Raw genomic sequence first — 17,500 nt, forward strand, 5'->3', positions numbered from 1 at the left:
TTTAAAATTTATACTTCCTCATGCCTTTGTTTTGAACTTGAACATTTCCGCAGAACTTTAACTTTGGGGTTTTTTTTATTTCTTTTCTTTTCTATCTTTTTCTTTTTTTTTTAATTCTTTTTCTCTTGTCTTTATTTTTCGGGGCTGTGTTTTTGCGTCTTGCGACGGCCGTCGGAGAGCATTTTTCGAGCCGCCTGGTTTCGGAGGCGCGCGTGGTTAATATGTAGGAGCCTGCGTGGGTCAGTTCCATCATCGCAGAACATGCACAGTCAGGTCTCATTCTCACTAAATCAATCAGCAATCCATACAGCCTCCACTGAGAATCAGTCTGCTCAATGCAACGAGAGGCGCGGCTGGCGCTGGGGCTGTGTGTATTAAGCGGTGATCTGTGTTTCCAAGACACGCCGTGGTGGCTTCAGCTTTTTCTATTTTTTTTATTACAGAAAAAAAGGGAGAGAGAGAGAGAGAGAGAGAGAGAGAGAAAGACTGTCTGTCTGGGAGGGAGGAACAGTGAAAGTAATAATTCTTATCCCCATACACTACAACAGAAAAATGGCTTCATCAAAAGAAACGGAGTCAGTGTGGAGAGAGACAGGGACGGAGGCAACGTGGAGAGAGACAGGGACAGAGTCAGTGTGGAGAGAGACAGAGAAAGAGGCAGTTTGGAGAAAGACCGGGACGGAGGCAGTGTGGAGAGAGACAGAGGCAGTGTGGAGAGAGACAGAGACAGAGGCAGTGTGGAGAGAGACACTGCGGACAGGACCTGGGCTGGGATAAGGACGAACGGCACGGGCAGTTATCAGACAGCGGGACGTGGCTGTGTCCCTCCGCGGGCCCTAACTCTTTGATCAGTGGAGATGGGCGCTGTGTTTAAGGAGATTATCCGACACAGAGCCGGCTGGAGGCCCACCGGGACGCCGGCCCACAGGAGGAGAAAATTAGTCTGATCAAATTGGCATAATCAGAGATCCACCGATGTGTTCGGAGGAGAACAACCATGTGAGAGGGAAATGTGGGTGACTACCCCCCCCCCCCCCCCCCCCCCACTCTACCCTTAAACCCCCTCCCCCAAATGATTCCATAGCAGGACAGAGAGAAAAAAGAAAGAAATATTGACATAAATACAGGGAAGCACAGACAGACAGACAGACAGACAGACAGACAGATAGATAGACAGATAAGAGACAGAGTAAAGACAGAATGTGTAAAGAGAGAGAGTGAGAAAGAAGGACAGAGGGAGAGAGTGAGTTAAGCGGTGTTTCAGGGCAGGCCCATACACTGTAAACTGAAGTGTAACATGACACTGGATTAGACATTGCTCCATCATCATCATCATCTTCGTCGTCATCGTTATCATCCTCTTTTTTCTCTTTTCTTCCTCATTCCCCACACCCCCTGCAACGCATCCTTCCTTCTTCTCAGGAGAGCAGAACTGGGTGGGTTGGTGGGTGTGGGGTTGGGTGGGCAGGGGGAGGGGGGGAGCACTAAAGATGGTCTTTTTATCACCCCCATGGTTAATTTACCCTCTCCTTAAACACATATAAGCCCCCCATCATGGCACATGCTTTGCAGCAGTCATTCCCTCAGTAAATCAGAGCAATAAGTACTCACACCATTAAGTAAGAGGAAGCACGGACCCAGGCCGATTTAACCAATGAGTTGTTACCTTTCATTTGCGGAGAAGGTCGTAAAAAAGAACGTTTCTCAGCCGCAAGAGTCATAATTAAAATCAACAACAATTTAACAGTGTTAAAAAGTGGATCCTTAGCACGTGCAATAAACTTCTAGTGCGTTTTCCCCCCTCTTATTCTTCTCTTTTTTCTTTTTTTCTTTTTCTCCTTCAGTCTGCACGCATCCTGAGGGGCCCTGGGTTTGCTCCTATCTGTGATTTCCACAGACAGAGAGGAGAGGGCCTGTGTATCTCCTCTTCCACTGCACACACTGTTCTCTGTCAAACAGCAGATGCTTAATGTCTACTCGCTAACACCCCAAAACGGCAATGTTACCGGACCTCGCTGCTTCAGTGTTATCAAATGTTCCCAGCGGCAAAGTTATTGGGCCTCGCTGCTTTAGTAGCGTCAGACGCCTCCAAACGGCAATGTTATTGGGCCTCGCTGCTTTAGTGATTGTTAAACATCCCCAGCACAGAAATGTTATTGGGCCTCGGTGCTTTAGTGCTGTCAAACATCCCCCAAATGGCAATGTTATTGGGCCTCATTCCTTTAGTGGATGGAAATGGGGTAATTAAACATAATCTCAGACGGGGAAAGACAACGTGAAGACTGTGTGTGCTATAGTTTAGAGTCCTTTGTCTAAGTACAGATAGCCAATTGGGCTCAGCACTCAGGGCTATATGACCCCATAGTCATGCCATACCATACAATGTCACACACACACACACACACACACACACACACACACACGCACATCCACACACATGTGCGCACACACACACACACACACACACCATCCAGATACATACACTCATACCCATGTTTCTAACTGAAAGCACTGCAGTGGTGCTGATAAATCAAAAGAATTAGAGCAGAGAGTGAATGAAAACATTAGAAAGAGTTGAAAATGAATGAATGGATGGATGGATGGATGGATGAATAGATGGATGGATGGATGAGTGAATGAATGATTGGATGATATGAAGTATATGTAGAAAATGACAGACAGACATACAGACAGACACAGACAGACAGATAGATAGATAGCCAGACAGACAGACAGACAGACAGATAGATAGATAGATAGATAGACAGACAGACAGACAGACAGATGGATAGATAGATAGATGAAGTGAAATGTATTTGTAGACTGAGTGAGTGATTGAGTGAGTGAGCAGACAGTGGAGGAGTTTGTGTGTGGAGTGTACTGACCTGCTGGAGGTAGTGTGACTGTAACAGGAGCGCTGTCCACACACCCCTGGCTGTTACAGGCCTGTACGGTCACGCTGTAGTCGGTGTAAGGGAGCAGACCAGACACGCTCACCCACTCACCTGCAACGCTGCCGCGGTACAGCTCCCTCTGTTCTCCCCCTACGCTGGAGTTCAGCTCTGAGAGAGAAAAGAGAAACCAAACCGTTCAATAACATCAGTCAACAACAGCAGCAGTGGGGTACACTGAGAGCACGCAGCTTTGGTCTGGGGCCGGGCAGACACAGATCTGTGAGTGTACTGGGCTGCAGGACAGAAGACAGAAAAGGCTCCGCTTGTCTGTGTCTTAATCCGGAAATAGGAATTGATTACCGCACGCTGGCACAGAAATGGATTTAAACACAATAGGCTCAGTGCACAGAGCAAAAATAGACATAAAACTGCATTATAAAACAACAGAGAATTTTTCCTTTGACTCGGGTACCCTTCTGTCAATTTGGTAAAAGCGTGATAAAGAGGGAAGCAGAAAACGCCGACAATCAAATCAGCGTCCAGGCCGACGGTTCTGTAAAACCGCTCTGTGAGAATGCGTATTGTGAATGAGCCATAACAATAAAACAGAGCGGAAATAAAACAGAAACCCTTCAAAACAACTTCATTGCCATGTTATCGTAAGACTGAACAAGAACACAGAAAGTTCTCCAGGCTGGTTTTTCCTGAGAAATCTTGTTTTTCACTCTGAAGACATCAGTTTCTTTATGAGGGACAGACACACACACACACACACACTCACACAGACACACACACACACAGACACGATATAACAAAACCTCTTCAAACACACAGAACATATCAAATTAACATTTGGACACAATCACACACATCCATGAACAGTCACACATGTAGTCAGAGTTCCTTACCTCATCACAGTCCTAATCAACTCACACTGACTGTGCCGTGACCGATTGGCCGCAGAGAAACGCTGCCCAGACTCGCACATTAAAAGCAAATTAATGTCTCACCTCTGCTCTGGACGCCCAGTCAGTGCTGCAGGACCAGAGCAGACTGGGGGGAGTGGGGTTGGGGTTGGAGGTGATGGTGGTGGGGGGGGGGGGGGCGGGTCCCCAGCTATGAAACACGGACGGACACGGAGGGAGCCCGATCGGCATGCCACGGCGTGTCCACGACCAACGAAACGAACAACTGAACGCGAAACGCCGCGGCCAGGACGAGCCCTCCTGACGACAGTACGTTTGTTTTTCTCGCACGTGATACAAAAAAAAAAAAAAAAAGGTGAGAAAAAAGAAAAAGACAAGAAAAAAAAAAAACACTGGAGAAATTTCACTGTTTAAGCAAAAATAAACAAGTTTAATGAATTTATGGGGACCCTTGGCCTTCAGACCAATCATTTCCACCTCTTTTGACTACCTCAGCTTCTCCACTACCAACTTGTAATTGCTTCCAATTTACCCATTCTGCTCTTGGCAGTTTGTAAAATGAATTGCCAACATAAAAGCATCCATCTCATTTTAAGGGCAAAGATTTCTCTCTCTCTCTCTCTTTCACTCTCTCTCACTCGATCTTTTCTCTCTCTCTCTCTTCACCATTTCAGCTCTAAGTAAAAATATGGAGCCGGTCTATGCTTTATTTCCCGTTTGAGATAAATGGAGGGTTTTGGGGCCTAAGGAATATATAACGGTTAAAAAGTCACTTTTTCTCCTGCAGCTCTACATATATCACAGCACCAGTCAATATGTAATAACGCTTGCCTTGGTGGCCAGTCCCTTGATCACTCGTGTCATGCGTAATAGCCGCCTCTCCGATATCCGTGACATAAAAGCCTGGCTTTACGGCAATACTAACATGCACAGGGTCATTACCGATCGACGTTTACCTTAATCTGGGACTGCCAGCTACCAACCGATAAATTCACTATCAATCCGCTGGGAAAGATCAGTAAACTCCTCGGCATAAAGCACAGGTACTAAGACTGAGAGAGAGAGAGAGAGAGAGAGAGAGCACACTGATCTGACCCAGGGCAGGGGGTCAAATACACACTTAGTAAATCACACACACACACACACACACACACACACTCACACACTCACACACACACACACTCACACACACACTCACACACACACACACACACACACACACTCACACACACACACACACACACACACACACACACACACACACACATACGTTCATACATGCACATGCAACAAACTTCCTCATAGGTACACATGCACATTCACACACACAGACAGACATACTCATACAAACACATGAAGCTACATTCTCTTATACGCAAAGCTACTCACACATACACACACACATACACACACACACACAAAAAACCACACTCTTTCATCCTACTGGACGTCCATCCTTAAGACACACGACGGCTATGCAAAGACAGCCCGGACTCTCGTACCAATGGGGGGTAGATTAGGATGTTCAAAGAAAATGCACCCCAATTATAACCCAAATCCTTCAGAGACTCTATATCAGGCACCCCAGGGGGGGAGCAGCCAGCCGAACCGCATTACAAAAACAATAACAGCAAACACTGACAAAGCCAAACTGTAAAAAAGACAGAAAGGTGGCTCAGCCAGAGAATCTAGTCTCTCTCTCTTTTTCTCTCTCTAAATCAATCCCTCTGCAGCTTGTAATCCTGCTCCTCCTTCTCAGAAGAACACTTCAAAGCCGCAGTGTAGGAGAACGGGGGACGTGCTAGTTTTTTGTGAAAGGTCACTTCCATCTGCTTGTACACTCAGATTACAATCTTCTCCCCATAAGCTGTTCGTCCGACTTGTCAGAAAGCTACTTTAAAGTCTCCCGTGTGGTGGGTGTAGGAGAGGAACGGTGAATACTGACTCAGTGACCTGAGAGCTGGAGGCAGGCATGCATGAGACATCACAAAGCCCAGCACAGACACAACACAGACAGAACACCTTCACTAGAAAACCTCCAACTAACACCCCTACAACACTGGAAAACTTTACACATACACCATCACTCTACAGACGCAAACACACTCCACAGACGCAAACACACTCCACAGACGCAAACACACTCCACAGACACAAACACACTCTACAGACGCAAACACACGCCACAGATGCAAACACACTCTACAGAAACAAACACACTCTACAGACGCAAACACACCGTACAGACACAAACACACTCTACAAACAGAAACACACTCCACAGACGCAAACACGCTTTACAGACGCAAACACACTCTACAGAAACAAACACACTCTACAGACGCAAACACACCGTACAGACACAAACACACTCTACAAACAGAAACACACTCCACAGACGCAAACACGCTTTACAGAAGTAAACACACTCTACAGACGCAAACACACCCTACAGACGCAAACACACTCTACAGAAGCAAACACACTCTACAGACGCAAACACACTCCACATACGCAAACACACCCTACAGACAGAAACACACCCTACAGACAGAAACACACTCTACAGACGCAAACACACTCCACATACGCAAACACACTCTACAGACGCAAACACACTCCACATACGCAAACACACTCTACAGACGCAAACACACTCTACAGACACAAACACACTCTACAGACACAAACACACTCCACAGACGCAAACACACCCTACAGACAGAAACACACTCTACAGACGCAAACACACTCCACATACGCAAACACACTCTACAGACGCAAACACACTCTACAGACAAAAACACACTCTACAGACGCAAACACACTCTACAGACACAAACACACTCTACAGACACAAACACACTCCACAGACGCAAACACACCCTACAGACAGAAACACACTCTACAGACACAAACACACTCCACATACGCAAACACACTCTACAGACACAAACACGCTCTACAGACACAAACACACTCTACAGACACAAACACACTCTACAGACGCAAACACACTCCACAGACGCAAACACACTCCACAGACGCAAACACACCCTACAGACAGAAACACACTCTACAGACGCAAACACACTCCACATACGCAAACACACTCTACAGACACAAACACACTCTACAGAAGCAAACACACGCTACAGACACAAACACACTCCACAGACGCAAACACACTCTACAGACACAAACACACTCCACATACGCAAACACACTCTACAGACGCAAACACACTCCACAGACGCAAACACACTCCACAGACACAAACACGCTCTACAGATGCAAACACACTCCACATACACAAACACACTCCACAGACACAAACACGCTCTACAGACACAAACACACTCCACAGACGCAAACACACTCTACAGACGCAAACACACTCCACATACGCAAACACACTCTACAGACGCAAACACACTCCACAGACGCAAACACACTCCACAGACACAAACACGCTCTACAGACGCAAACACGCTCTACAGACGCAAACACACTCCACAGACACAAACACGCTCTACAGACGCAAACACACTCTACAGACACAAACACACTCCACAGACGCAAACACACCCTACAGACAGAAACACACTCTACAGTCGCAAACACACTCCACATACGCAAACACACTCCACAGACGCAAACACACTCTACAGACACAAACACACTCCACAGACGCAAACACACTCTACAGACGCAAACACACTCCACAGACACAAACACGCTCTACAGACACAAACACACTCCACAGACGCAAACACACTCTACAGACACAAACACACTCCACATACGCAAACACACTCTACAGACGCAAACACACTCCACAGACGCAAACACACTCCACATACACAAACACGCTCTACAGACGCAAACACACTCTACAGACACAAACACACTCCACAGACACAAACACGCTCTACAGACGCAAACACACTCTACAGACACAAACACACTCCACAGACGCAAACACACCCTACAGACAGAAACACACTCTACAGTCGCAAACACACTCCACATACGCAAACACACTCCACAGACGCAAACACACTCTACAGACACAAACACAGTCCACAGACGCAAACACACTCTACAGACGCAAACACACTCTACAGACACAAACACACTCCACAGACAAAAACACACCCTACAGACAGAAACACACTCTACAGACGCAAACACACTCCACATACGCAAACACACTCTACAGACACAAACACACTCTACAGACACAAACACACTCCACAGACACAAACACGCTCTACAGACGCAAACACACTCTACAGACACAAACACACTCCACAGACGCAAACACACTCCACAGACGCAAACACACTCTACAGACACAAACACACTCCACAGACGCAAACACACTCTACAGACGCAAACACACTCTACAGACACAAACACACTCTACAGACACAAACACACTCCACAGACGCAAACACACCCTACAGACAGAAACACACTCTACAGACGCAAACACACTCCACATACGCAAACACACTCTACAGACGCAAACACACTCTACAGACACAAACACACTCTACAGAAGCAAACACACGCTACAGACGCAAACACACTCTACAGACAAAAACACACTCCACAGATACAAACACACTCTACACAAACACACTCCACTCATACACTCTGTTCACACAAACACACTCCACTCATACACTCTGTTCACACAAACACACTCCGCAGGCACAAACACACTCCATTCACACATCACCAAACATAGTTTAAGCACAGTTCAGCTGTGTCTTGGCTCCATGAGCACTGCAGTCAAACAAACAAAAACAAACAAACAGAAAAACAAAACCTCTTACGTTATCAACAAATTACAGACACACTACACTCTACCTCGACAGATTCAGAAATACATTAAAAATAATCCGCTCTCCCTACAAATATGTTACACACGTGCACTACAGACCTGCTACAGTAAAATGCACGGTGGAAAAGAGAAATGCAAGCACTACCTTTAAATAAATGACACAGGAGACTACATAACTACAGTGTTTACAGCACGTAGGAGTGCATGTGGAGAGACTTTTTCTATTTCATCACAGTGACTTTTGAACCACACAGTTAAAAGAACAGTCACACACTTACATACAGTTATAATAAAGATCTCACTGAAGACATATCTTACCAATAGTCTGAATTCATCAGTATACAAATGTTTTGTCAAGTCAAGCACCAGGTGTAGGTAGTCTCAGGCAGTTCAGGTGGAGGTAGTTTTGTGCAGGAAGCTTGTTTTTATGCTTTGCAAGCGGTCTGGTCTAGTATAAATATGATAGATGACGCTCAGGCTAATTAGAAGCTGACATTGTAACATGACAACCAGCTAACCTCAATTTCTGTGTTTTCTGCGAACAAGCACATTGTACCATACGTTCTGCTGAGGAGAGAGAGACTTTTACTGCCAATGTCTCACACAACAGTTTCACTCTCTCTTTGGTGTGGCTCACTTCTGTGCTCACACACACACACGCACACACACATAAATGTATGTGTACACAATCATGCCTATGCATGTACATGTTCACACGCGCGCACACACGCACACATTCATGTATGTATACACACCCATGCCTATGCCTATGTCTATGCCTATGCATGTGCGCGCACACACACACACACACACACACACACACACACACTCACACACACACACACACACACACACACACACACACACATACATAGGCAAACACAAGCACACACACACAATGGCATGGTTTTGAGAAGGACATGAGTAACTGATGAACTCTTGATTAATGGAGATAGACAATCCATGGTATTGGGCTGACAGAGAAGTGCTGACATAGGAAGACGCAGTCCGCTCCTCTCACCAGCACGCAGCTGGAGTCCGACCAGAGACACAGGGAGGTCTGGCCCCAGACCAGAACCCCGTACACAGCCCCCCCCCTCACAGGAGCTCAGAGGGAAATCCCAGGACAACAGCAGATCAGCTAGACCACCAGGACACCCAACACCTCCAGCACGATCCTACCACACACCAGTATACTGCCTCTACAAAACAGCACTCTGACACTACACACCAGTACACTATCACTACACACCAGTACACTATCACTATACACCAGTACACTACCACCACAAATCAGTACACTAACACTACACACCAGTACACTACCACTACACGCTAGCACACTACCACTACACGCTAGCACACTACCACTACAAACCAGTACACTGACACTGCACACTAGTGCACTACCACTGCACAGCAGCACACTGACACTAAAAACCAGTACACTGCCACTACACAGCAGTACACTGCCATTACACACAGTACACTACCACTACAAACCAGTACACTGACACTACATACCAGTACCATACTACTACACATCAGCACAATGACACTATAAACCAGTACAGTGCCACTAAAAACCAGTACAGTGCCACTATACACCAGTTCACTGCCACTACACACCTGTACGCTACCATTACACACCAGTACACTACCACCACAAACCAGCACACTGCCACTACAAAACAATTTTCATCTAACAATGAAGATCCAATTTTCCCTTTAGTTTCTATTAGATCTGTACATCCACTCTCACAATAATATTAGTCATATACAGTAATAATGTAATGGGGTAATATAAAATAACACATATTGTTAATATAACTGCAAAAAAAACCCCTGCCATTTATTTTTAATTGCGTGTTTTGTTATTCTTGTGTGAATTTTGATCACCGTTGTATTGAAGGAAAAAGAGTATTTCTGCACAGAGATATGAGAAATCCTTCAGAGAGTGTGAATATGAGAGTTTCACACACACAGACACACACACACAAACGCCAACGCTCAGAGTGATTCATGCATCTGGCACTGCTGTTTAAAACTACATTGAGAAGATGCACAGGTCAGGGCTTGCGGTGTGAAGTCGTTGTTCGTCTCTCTTTAACACACCTGTCCACTCTTGTCCTGTTGGGAATTAGGAGCTGAAATAAGCCATTGAACAGGCATGTCTCACTGCGACCCTCTCACCCATGGCAGGCCGTGGCCTGCCGGCCTACAGCCAAATCAAGGCTGACAACAATTCATTTAGACCCATTACAGAGCTAAAGCCCTCACGCTAAGGTTCACTGCCCTTTTCGCATACACCATATAAACAAACACAGGCAAATAGACCCCAGTCAATTTCAGACAGGAGAGGGGAGAAGCTTTTTTTTTCTGGCTTTTTTTTTGTTTTGTTTTTTTGTTTTGTTTTTTTACTGAGGGAAAATCGCAGTTGAATTGATTTCAATAGGGAATGAGGTGGAAGGAGACAGGTGGAGGTGGAGGTGGAGGTGGAGGTGAAGGTGAAGGAGGTGGGGTTAGGGCCTGCGTTACCTGAGCTGTAGTTGAACGTCTCAGTGAAGAGAACGCTGTACGTCAGGTTGCCGTTGGGTTTGGCCGGAGCTTGCCACCGGGCCGACACCGAACGAGGCCCTTCTGTTTGGACCTCCAGGTCAACAACACCCAGCGGAGCTGCCTCCAATGTCCGAGCCTCCACCTGACAGACACACACCCACACACACACACACACACAAACACAGCCACATGGGTGAGAAGGATCAAACTCAATCACTGTAAGAGCAGCAAGAATTAGGATACTGCCTCCCAGCCGTGGCTCCTCTCCCGCACCCTACCAGACCAGTCAGACCCTCTCAAACACTCAGTCACATCTAAACCGGTCAGACCCTCTCAAACACTCAGTCACATCTAAACCAGTCAGACCCTCTCAAACACTCAGTCACATCTAAACCAATCAGACCCGCTCAAACACTCAGTCACATCTAAACCAGTCAGACCCTCTCAAACACTCAGTCACATCTAAACCAGTCAGACCCTCTCAAACACTCAGTCACATCTAAACCGGTCAGACCCTCTCAAACACTCAGTCACATCTAAACCGGTCAGACCCTCTCAAACACTCAGTCACATCTAAACCGGTCAGACCCTCTCAAACACTCAGTCACATCTAAACCGGTCAGACCCTCTCAAACACTCAGTCACATCTAAACCAGTCAGACCCTCTCAAACACTCAGTCACATCTAAACCAATCAGACCCTCTCAAACACTCAGTCACATCTAGACCAGTCAGACCCTCTCAAACACTCAGTCACATCTAAACCAGTCAGACCCTCTCAAACACTCAGTCACATCTAAACCAGTCAGACCCTCTCAAACACTCAGTCACATCTAAACCAGTCAGACCCTCTCAAACACTCAGTCACATCTAAACCAGTCAGACCCTCTCAAACACTCAGTCACATCTAAACCGGTCAGACCCTCTCTAACACTCAGTCACATCTAAACCAATCAGACCCGCTCAAACACTCAGTCACATCTAAACCAGTCAGACCCTCTCTAACACTCAGTCACATCTAAACCAGTCAGACCCTCTCTAACACTCAGTCACATCTAAACCAAAAATCACTGCGGTGGTCTGAGAGTCAAACTGGTATTGGACAAGGGCTTAAACTAAACTGCAGTTAGAATCAAAGAGCATGATTTAAGTAAAACAAACACACAGGGAAGTCATTCAAGAGCCAACGTATTGTTTCCCCTGCCATCTGCCTCCTAAATGAGAGTTTTTTGTTTTTTGGTTTTTTTTTTTCATTTCACTTTCAGGCATTCTCCTCCTCTGTTTTCCCTCTTATCCTGCCTCAGCTTTTTGCTGCGTCGACAGAACTGGTCATTTGACTAAATATTGCACACATATTGGAAAAATGCCCAAATATGGCCCATCAAAGCACTAACCAGCCCTGGGTGGCATTTGTACCAAATGTCAAGCATGAGCAGAAGGGCCTTTATTGAACACAGTGAATCGATCACCTTTATGACGCCGGCTGCCATCTGACACATGGGGGGGGGGTGGGTATTACCATAACGCAAACGTGCCATGCTCACCAGAGGCCCCCGGGCACAGCCCTCAGCGGTGCATGCCTGCACGCGGAAACCGTGGAGACTCCATGGCGACAGGCCGCCGACCTCGTAATGCAGGGAGGAAGAGTTCTGGACGAGGACGCCATTCATCCACACGCCGTAACTTATGATAACGCCTGTGTGGAGGTCACAAGCACGTCACATGCAAACGCAAACACACACATACACACACACACATAACGCAGACACACATAGACACACACACACACACACACGACACAGACACACACACACACACACACAGACACACATAGACACACACGCACACACGCACACACACACACGACACAGACACACACACACACACACAAACATACACACACAAATACGCGTATGTATGCGCGCATGCACATACATTTATATATCATAAACAACGGAGTGCTTTACTCACTAGATACATAATACACGTGTAAAAATAACACTAAAACACACACACACACACACACACACACATAGCAGAACAGATGTCACACATACATACTTTATTGGTCACATCCACACACACACTGAAACTAAAAGTGTATGATGTGAAAGGAAAAAGATGATAAAAGATGGTATTCACTATGTCGTGCTTTACATCTTTACACTGTAAAAGCTTTACACTGATACATGCCCAGACAAACATCTGTGATATTATAATTACATTACAGTAAATCCAGTCCTTAATTTAGATGTGTATTTTAGATGTTAACATGTATTTTTCATGTGCCTCTGTATATAAATGACAGACAGATTAATAATAACAATTAGTGAAGTTCTGTGTTGATGTGTAGAGGCCCGAGGGGAAACTCGAAGGTTTTTTTTTCTTTTTTTCCAGAGAGAAAGAGAAAAAAACCCTGCTCCACTATGTGTCCAAATGCTCCTGTGCGTTCCCTCTGCTACCATCACGTTAACGGGCGCTTTTGTTTAAAGCTCGTAGTGAAAGTCAGCCATTAGGCAAAGGGGTTATAAAGCATGTAAACACAACCATATAGTCCCAGCCTCTTTTTACAGCAGCTCACAGCATGGCCCATAGAATTCTACGGGTTGGCCCGCGCACTGCCAGCTAGCTACACACTCTAAAACTACACACACACACACACACACACACACACCAGGCCAGGATACTCTCTCTCACACACGCGCACACACACGCGCGCACACACGCGTGCACACACACACACACACACACACGCACACACACACGCATACACCAGGCCAGGACACTTACACACACACACACACACACACGCGTGCACACTTACGAATATAAGTAATTCAAGAGCATATTATTATTATTATTATCATTATTATTATTATTACTATTATTATTATCATTACTGATGTCGTTGTTGTTGACATTGCTGCTGTTGTTTATTGTTGTTGTAGCAGCTGTAGTAACAGTACTGGTAGAATTAGCACCTAATACAATCTACGGTATAATATCGCTTCCATAAATTACTCTCGTTTTCAGAAAAATAAATTCTGAAAGGTGAAGGAGAAAAACTGTTCTTGAGTTGTTCAATCAGCTAGTGATGAGTGGCATACCTGTGCTCATTGGCTGATGAGTTTTTGTATATTTGCGTGTGTGCGTGTGTGTTTATGTGTGTGTGTGTGTGTGTGTGTGTGTGTGTGTGTGTGTGTGTGTGTGTGCGCATGTGTGCACGTGTGCACATGTGTGCGTGTGTGTGTGATTGTATATTTGTGCATGTGTGTGCGTATGTGGGTGCTGGTGACAGGAGCTGCAGTTCACAGCATCAGTCAAAAGGGAGCACTTTTCATCCACTTTAAAATCCACACGCTCTCGCTCTCACATACAGACCCCGCACCGCACTGCCCAGAAACACACACACACACACTCACACAGACAGAGAGAAAGAGAGGGAGAGAGGCATAGAGAGAGAGAGAGAGAAAGAGAGAGAGAGGCAGAGAGAGAGAGAGAGAGAGAGAGGCAGAGAGAGAGAGCAAGAGAGAGCAAGAGAGGGGCAGAGAGAGAGAGACCGTCCCCGTTTCTCCTCTATGTGTACTAAACCATCATTAAACATGAAGCACTCTTTCCTGTGCAGCCATTTAAAATATGAATTTGACCCTCTGCAGGGGCCTGGTTTTAACCCCCAGTCACCTGCTTCTTTTAACCTATTGGGTTTGAAACCCCAGTCATCGCCACACTTCAATCCCATTCTCTATCACTCCTTAAACTCCTCCGTCATTAGAGCTCAGGCCAGCTTGCCGCTGGATCTGAACACGCCGCCTGGCTGCGAACCCAACACTCTCTCTCTCTCTCTCTCTCTCTCGCTGCTGGCTTTTAAGCCCCACTTACCGTTCGGTTTCAGCGGGGGAGACCAGGACACGTTGAAGGCGTGCGGAGAGAGCGGAAGGATGTCAGGAGGCGGGACTTCCTCCGGGGTGCTCTCGTCCGTGTGGGCGACGCTGGGGCCGCTGAGGGTGCAGCCGCCCCCCGAACACGCCTGCAGAGGTCAGAGGTCAAAGGTTACAGGTTACATGCACAAAAGGAGCAGAAGGAGGATAAAACAGAACAAAACCTGGGGTAAAAAGGGAAAACAATACAGCGAGACAGGAACAGAAAGATCTGGAGTATAAAAAAAAAAAAGGATAATAAACACTTCTGCCAAGAAGACTGTATTTTTATTCCAATAATAAAACATAAGAAAACATTGTGTGACCTTCAGAGGAAACAAATGGAACATTTGAAAATATCTGGCCTGAATAGAACTAACTCCAAACAGAACTATTTTCTTGCATTATGAATTATTTTTCTTTTAGTGATTTTATGTGGATTATTTAAGGGTGGGTTAATCATTTGACATGCGTGTGACGGCGAACACGTATGCTGTAATATGGCGTGACGAGGTGAAGAGGTACACACTGCGATCTGAAACAGGTACGTCGTCCCGGGGACCAGGTTACGCAGGGTGTGGTCCTCAAACAGCTCTGAGCTGTTATAGACGACGGCGGGTTCCGACTGGCCTGGGACGGACTGGTAAAGCATGTAGAACTCCAAAAGCCCGTTCACCTCCAGCGGTTTGGCCCATCTGATGGAACAGAGCACAAGGAAATGGGTCTCACACGGCGACATTGGGCAGGAGTGGTTTCCTCTCAGTTACAGCATGCTCTCTCTGGGCTACATAAACCTGGCGTCAGAAATAGCAGAGGAGGGTCCAGACAGAGAGAGTTTATCAGGGCAGACAATGATCATTCCCAGTCCAAGGATGCGCAGACAGAAATAGGAAAGCCTGCTGGCATAATGTTTCAGCCACGGATTGACTTTCTCTGGGCTATAGATAGAGCAGAGGACACCATCGTCTGCTCAGGCACCCAGCACAGGCAAACTCAACTGCACCAAAGACACAGAGACAGAGAGACAGAGAGAGAGAGAGAGTGAGAGTGAGATAGACAGAGACAGAGAGACAGGCAGAGAGAGAGAGATAGAGACAAAGAGATAGACAGAGAGCTCTCTATCTATCAGCGAGAGATTTCTTTTCTTTCTTCTTTCAATCATTGATGTTCAGTATTATTGCGACTTTATCACTAATGTTTAGGCAAATACTTTAAACTCAAAGGTAACGTAACTTAAACATACAAATAAAGCTAAGCAAACTGAGAAAAACAACAACAAAAAAAAGACAAAAAGACAGACAGAGAGAGAGAGACAGAGAGAGAGAGATGACGTAATAGGTATCTAAATATAATGCATTTATGAGTAGAGATCATAAGTACAGGGTAAACTAGTTTTTCAAAGCCGTTTCGTCCGTGGAAATTAGAACATGTTTCACCAGGGGGCTTTTTAGGCCCGCAAGGACAAAACAAACCTGTAGGAAAAGCCATTTGTTGTGTGTGATTAATTTGGTGTTATGTATCAGTGACTTTGCATTTTAAGTGACAAATGAATGAAGAGTGTTAAGATGCACGAACATTTTTTTTGTTCATGTATAAGCCTGCAATACACTGTGTATTTAAAAAAAGAAAAAGATTTTAAAAAGGATTTTAAAAATGTGCAAAAGGAAAAAAGTATCTGGATGAATATAGAAAGCACCAGTCATTTACACAACAAAGTCAGCAAAAAAAAAAAACCCCACACAAACAACAAAGACATAAGCAGTTAAGCAGAATGAATAATAAGACGTAGGTATATCTTTATTCTCTGTGGGAAGATGTATAAGGTGAGGGCATCTGGGAGACAGAGAGAGAGAGAGAGTGAGTGAGTGTTTTTTCTTTTTTTCTTTTTGCTGATATTGTTTTGTGCATATCTTGTAGTCCGGGATCTCTCAACCTTTCTCACAGCACAACAAAAGAGTATTGAACATGTATGATCCTTCACCTTCTGCTATTACGATTCTGCTAACAAGGCAATACCATCCACCGGCACTCTATCCACAATTAGACCCTCAGAGAGAGAGAGAGAGAGAGAGAGAGAGAGAGAGAAAAAAGAAAAAAGGCTGAGATATCATCTGTAATGTCAAATTACCACGCAGCACTCCTTTCTCTCACTCCCCCCACTCTCTCTCTCTTTCTCTCTCTCTCTTTCTCCTTCTCTTTTTGTCTTCATTGCTGTGTTCTCCAATTCTCTTCTTATTCAAATTGAAATATTCCATGGAAATAAAGCAATAAGTGTTTCCCTGGGCGGCCAAAGAGAAGGATAAATAAGGTGAGGAGAGATCCGCCGAGACCGCGGCGGCAGGAAATGGTAGAC

General features: G+C 45.6%; 1 protein-coding gene across 1 annotated transcript in view; it reads right to left on the bottom strand.

Annotated features, from left to right (window-relative positions):
• The window catches only part of ush2a (Usher syndrome 2A (autosomal recessive, mild)), a 205,470-nt gene that overhangs the window by 104,284 nt on the left and 83,686 nt on the right, over positions 1-17,500 (bottom strand). The window contains 6 exon segments of the mRNA XM_030774913.1: positions 2,886-3,049; positions 10,788-10,794; positions 11,211-11,373; positions 12,775-12,926; positions 15,110-15,257; positions 15,677-15,842. Coding sequence (XP_030630773.1) covers positions 2,886-3,049; positions 10,788-10,794; positions 11,211-11,373; positions 12,775-12,926; positions 15,110-15,257; positions 15,677-15,842 — 800 coding nt within the window.

This window comes from Chanos chanos, chromosome 1 (assembly GCF_902362185.1).
Source record: "Chanos chanos chromosome 1, fChaCha1.1, whole genome shotgun sequence".
In the NCBI taxonomy this organism is placed as follows: domain Eukaryota; kingdom Metazoa; phylum Chordata; class Actinopteri; order Gonorynchiformes; family Chanidae; genus Chanos; species Chanos chanos.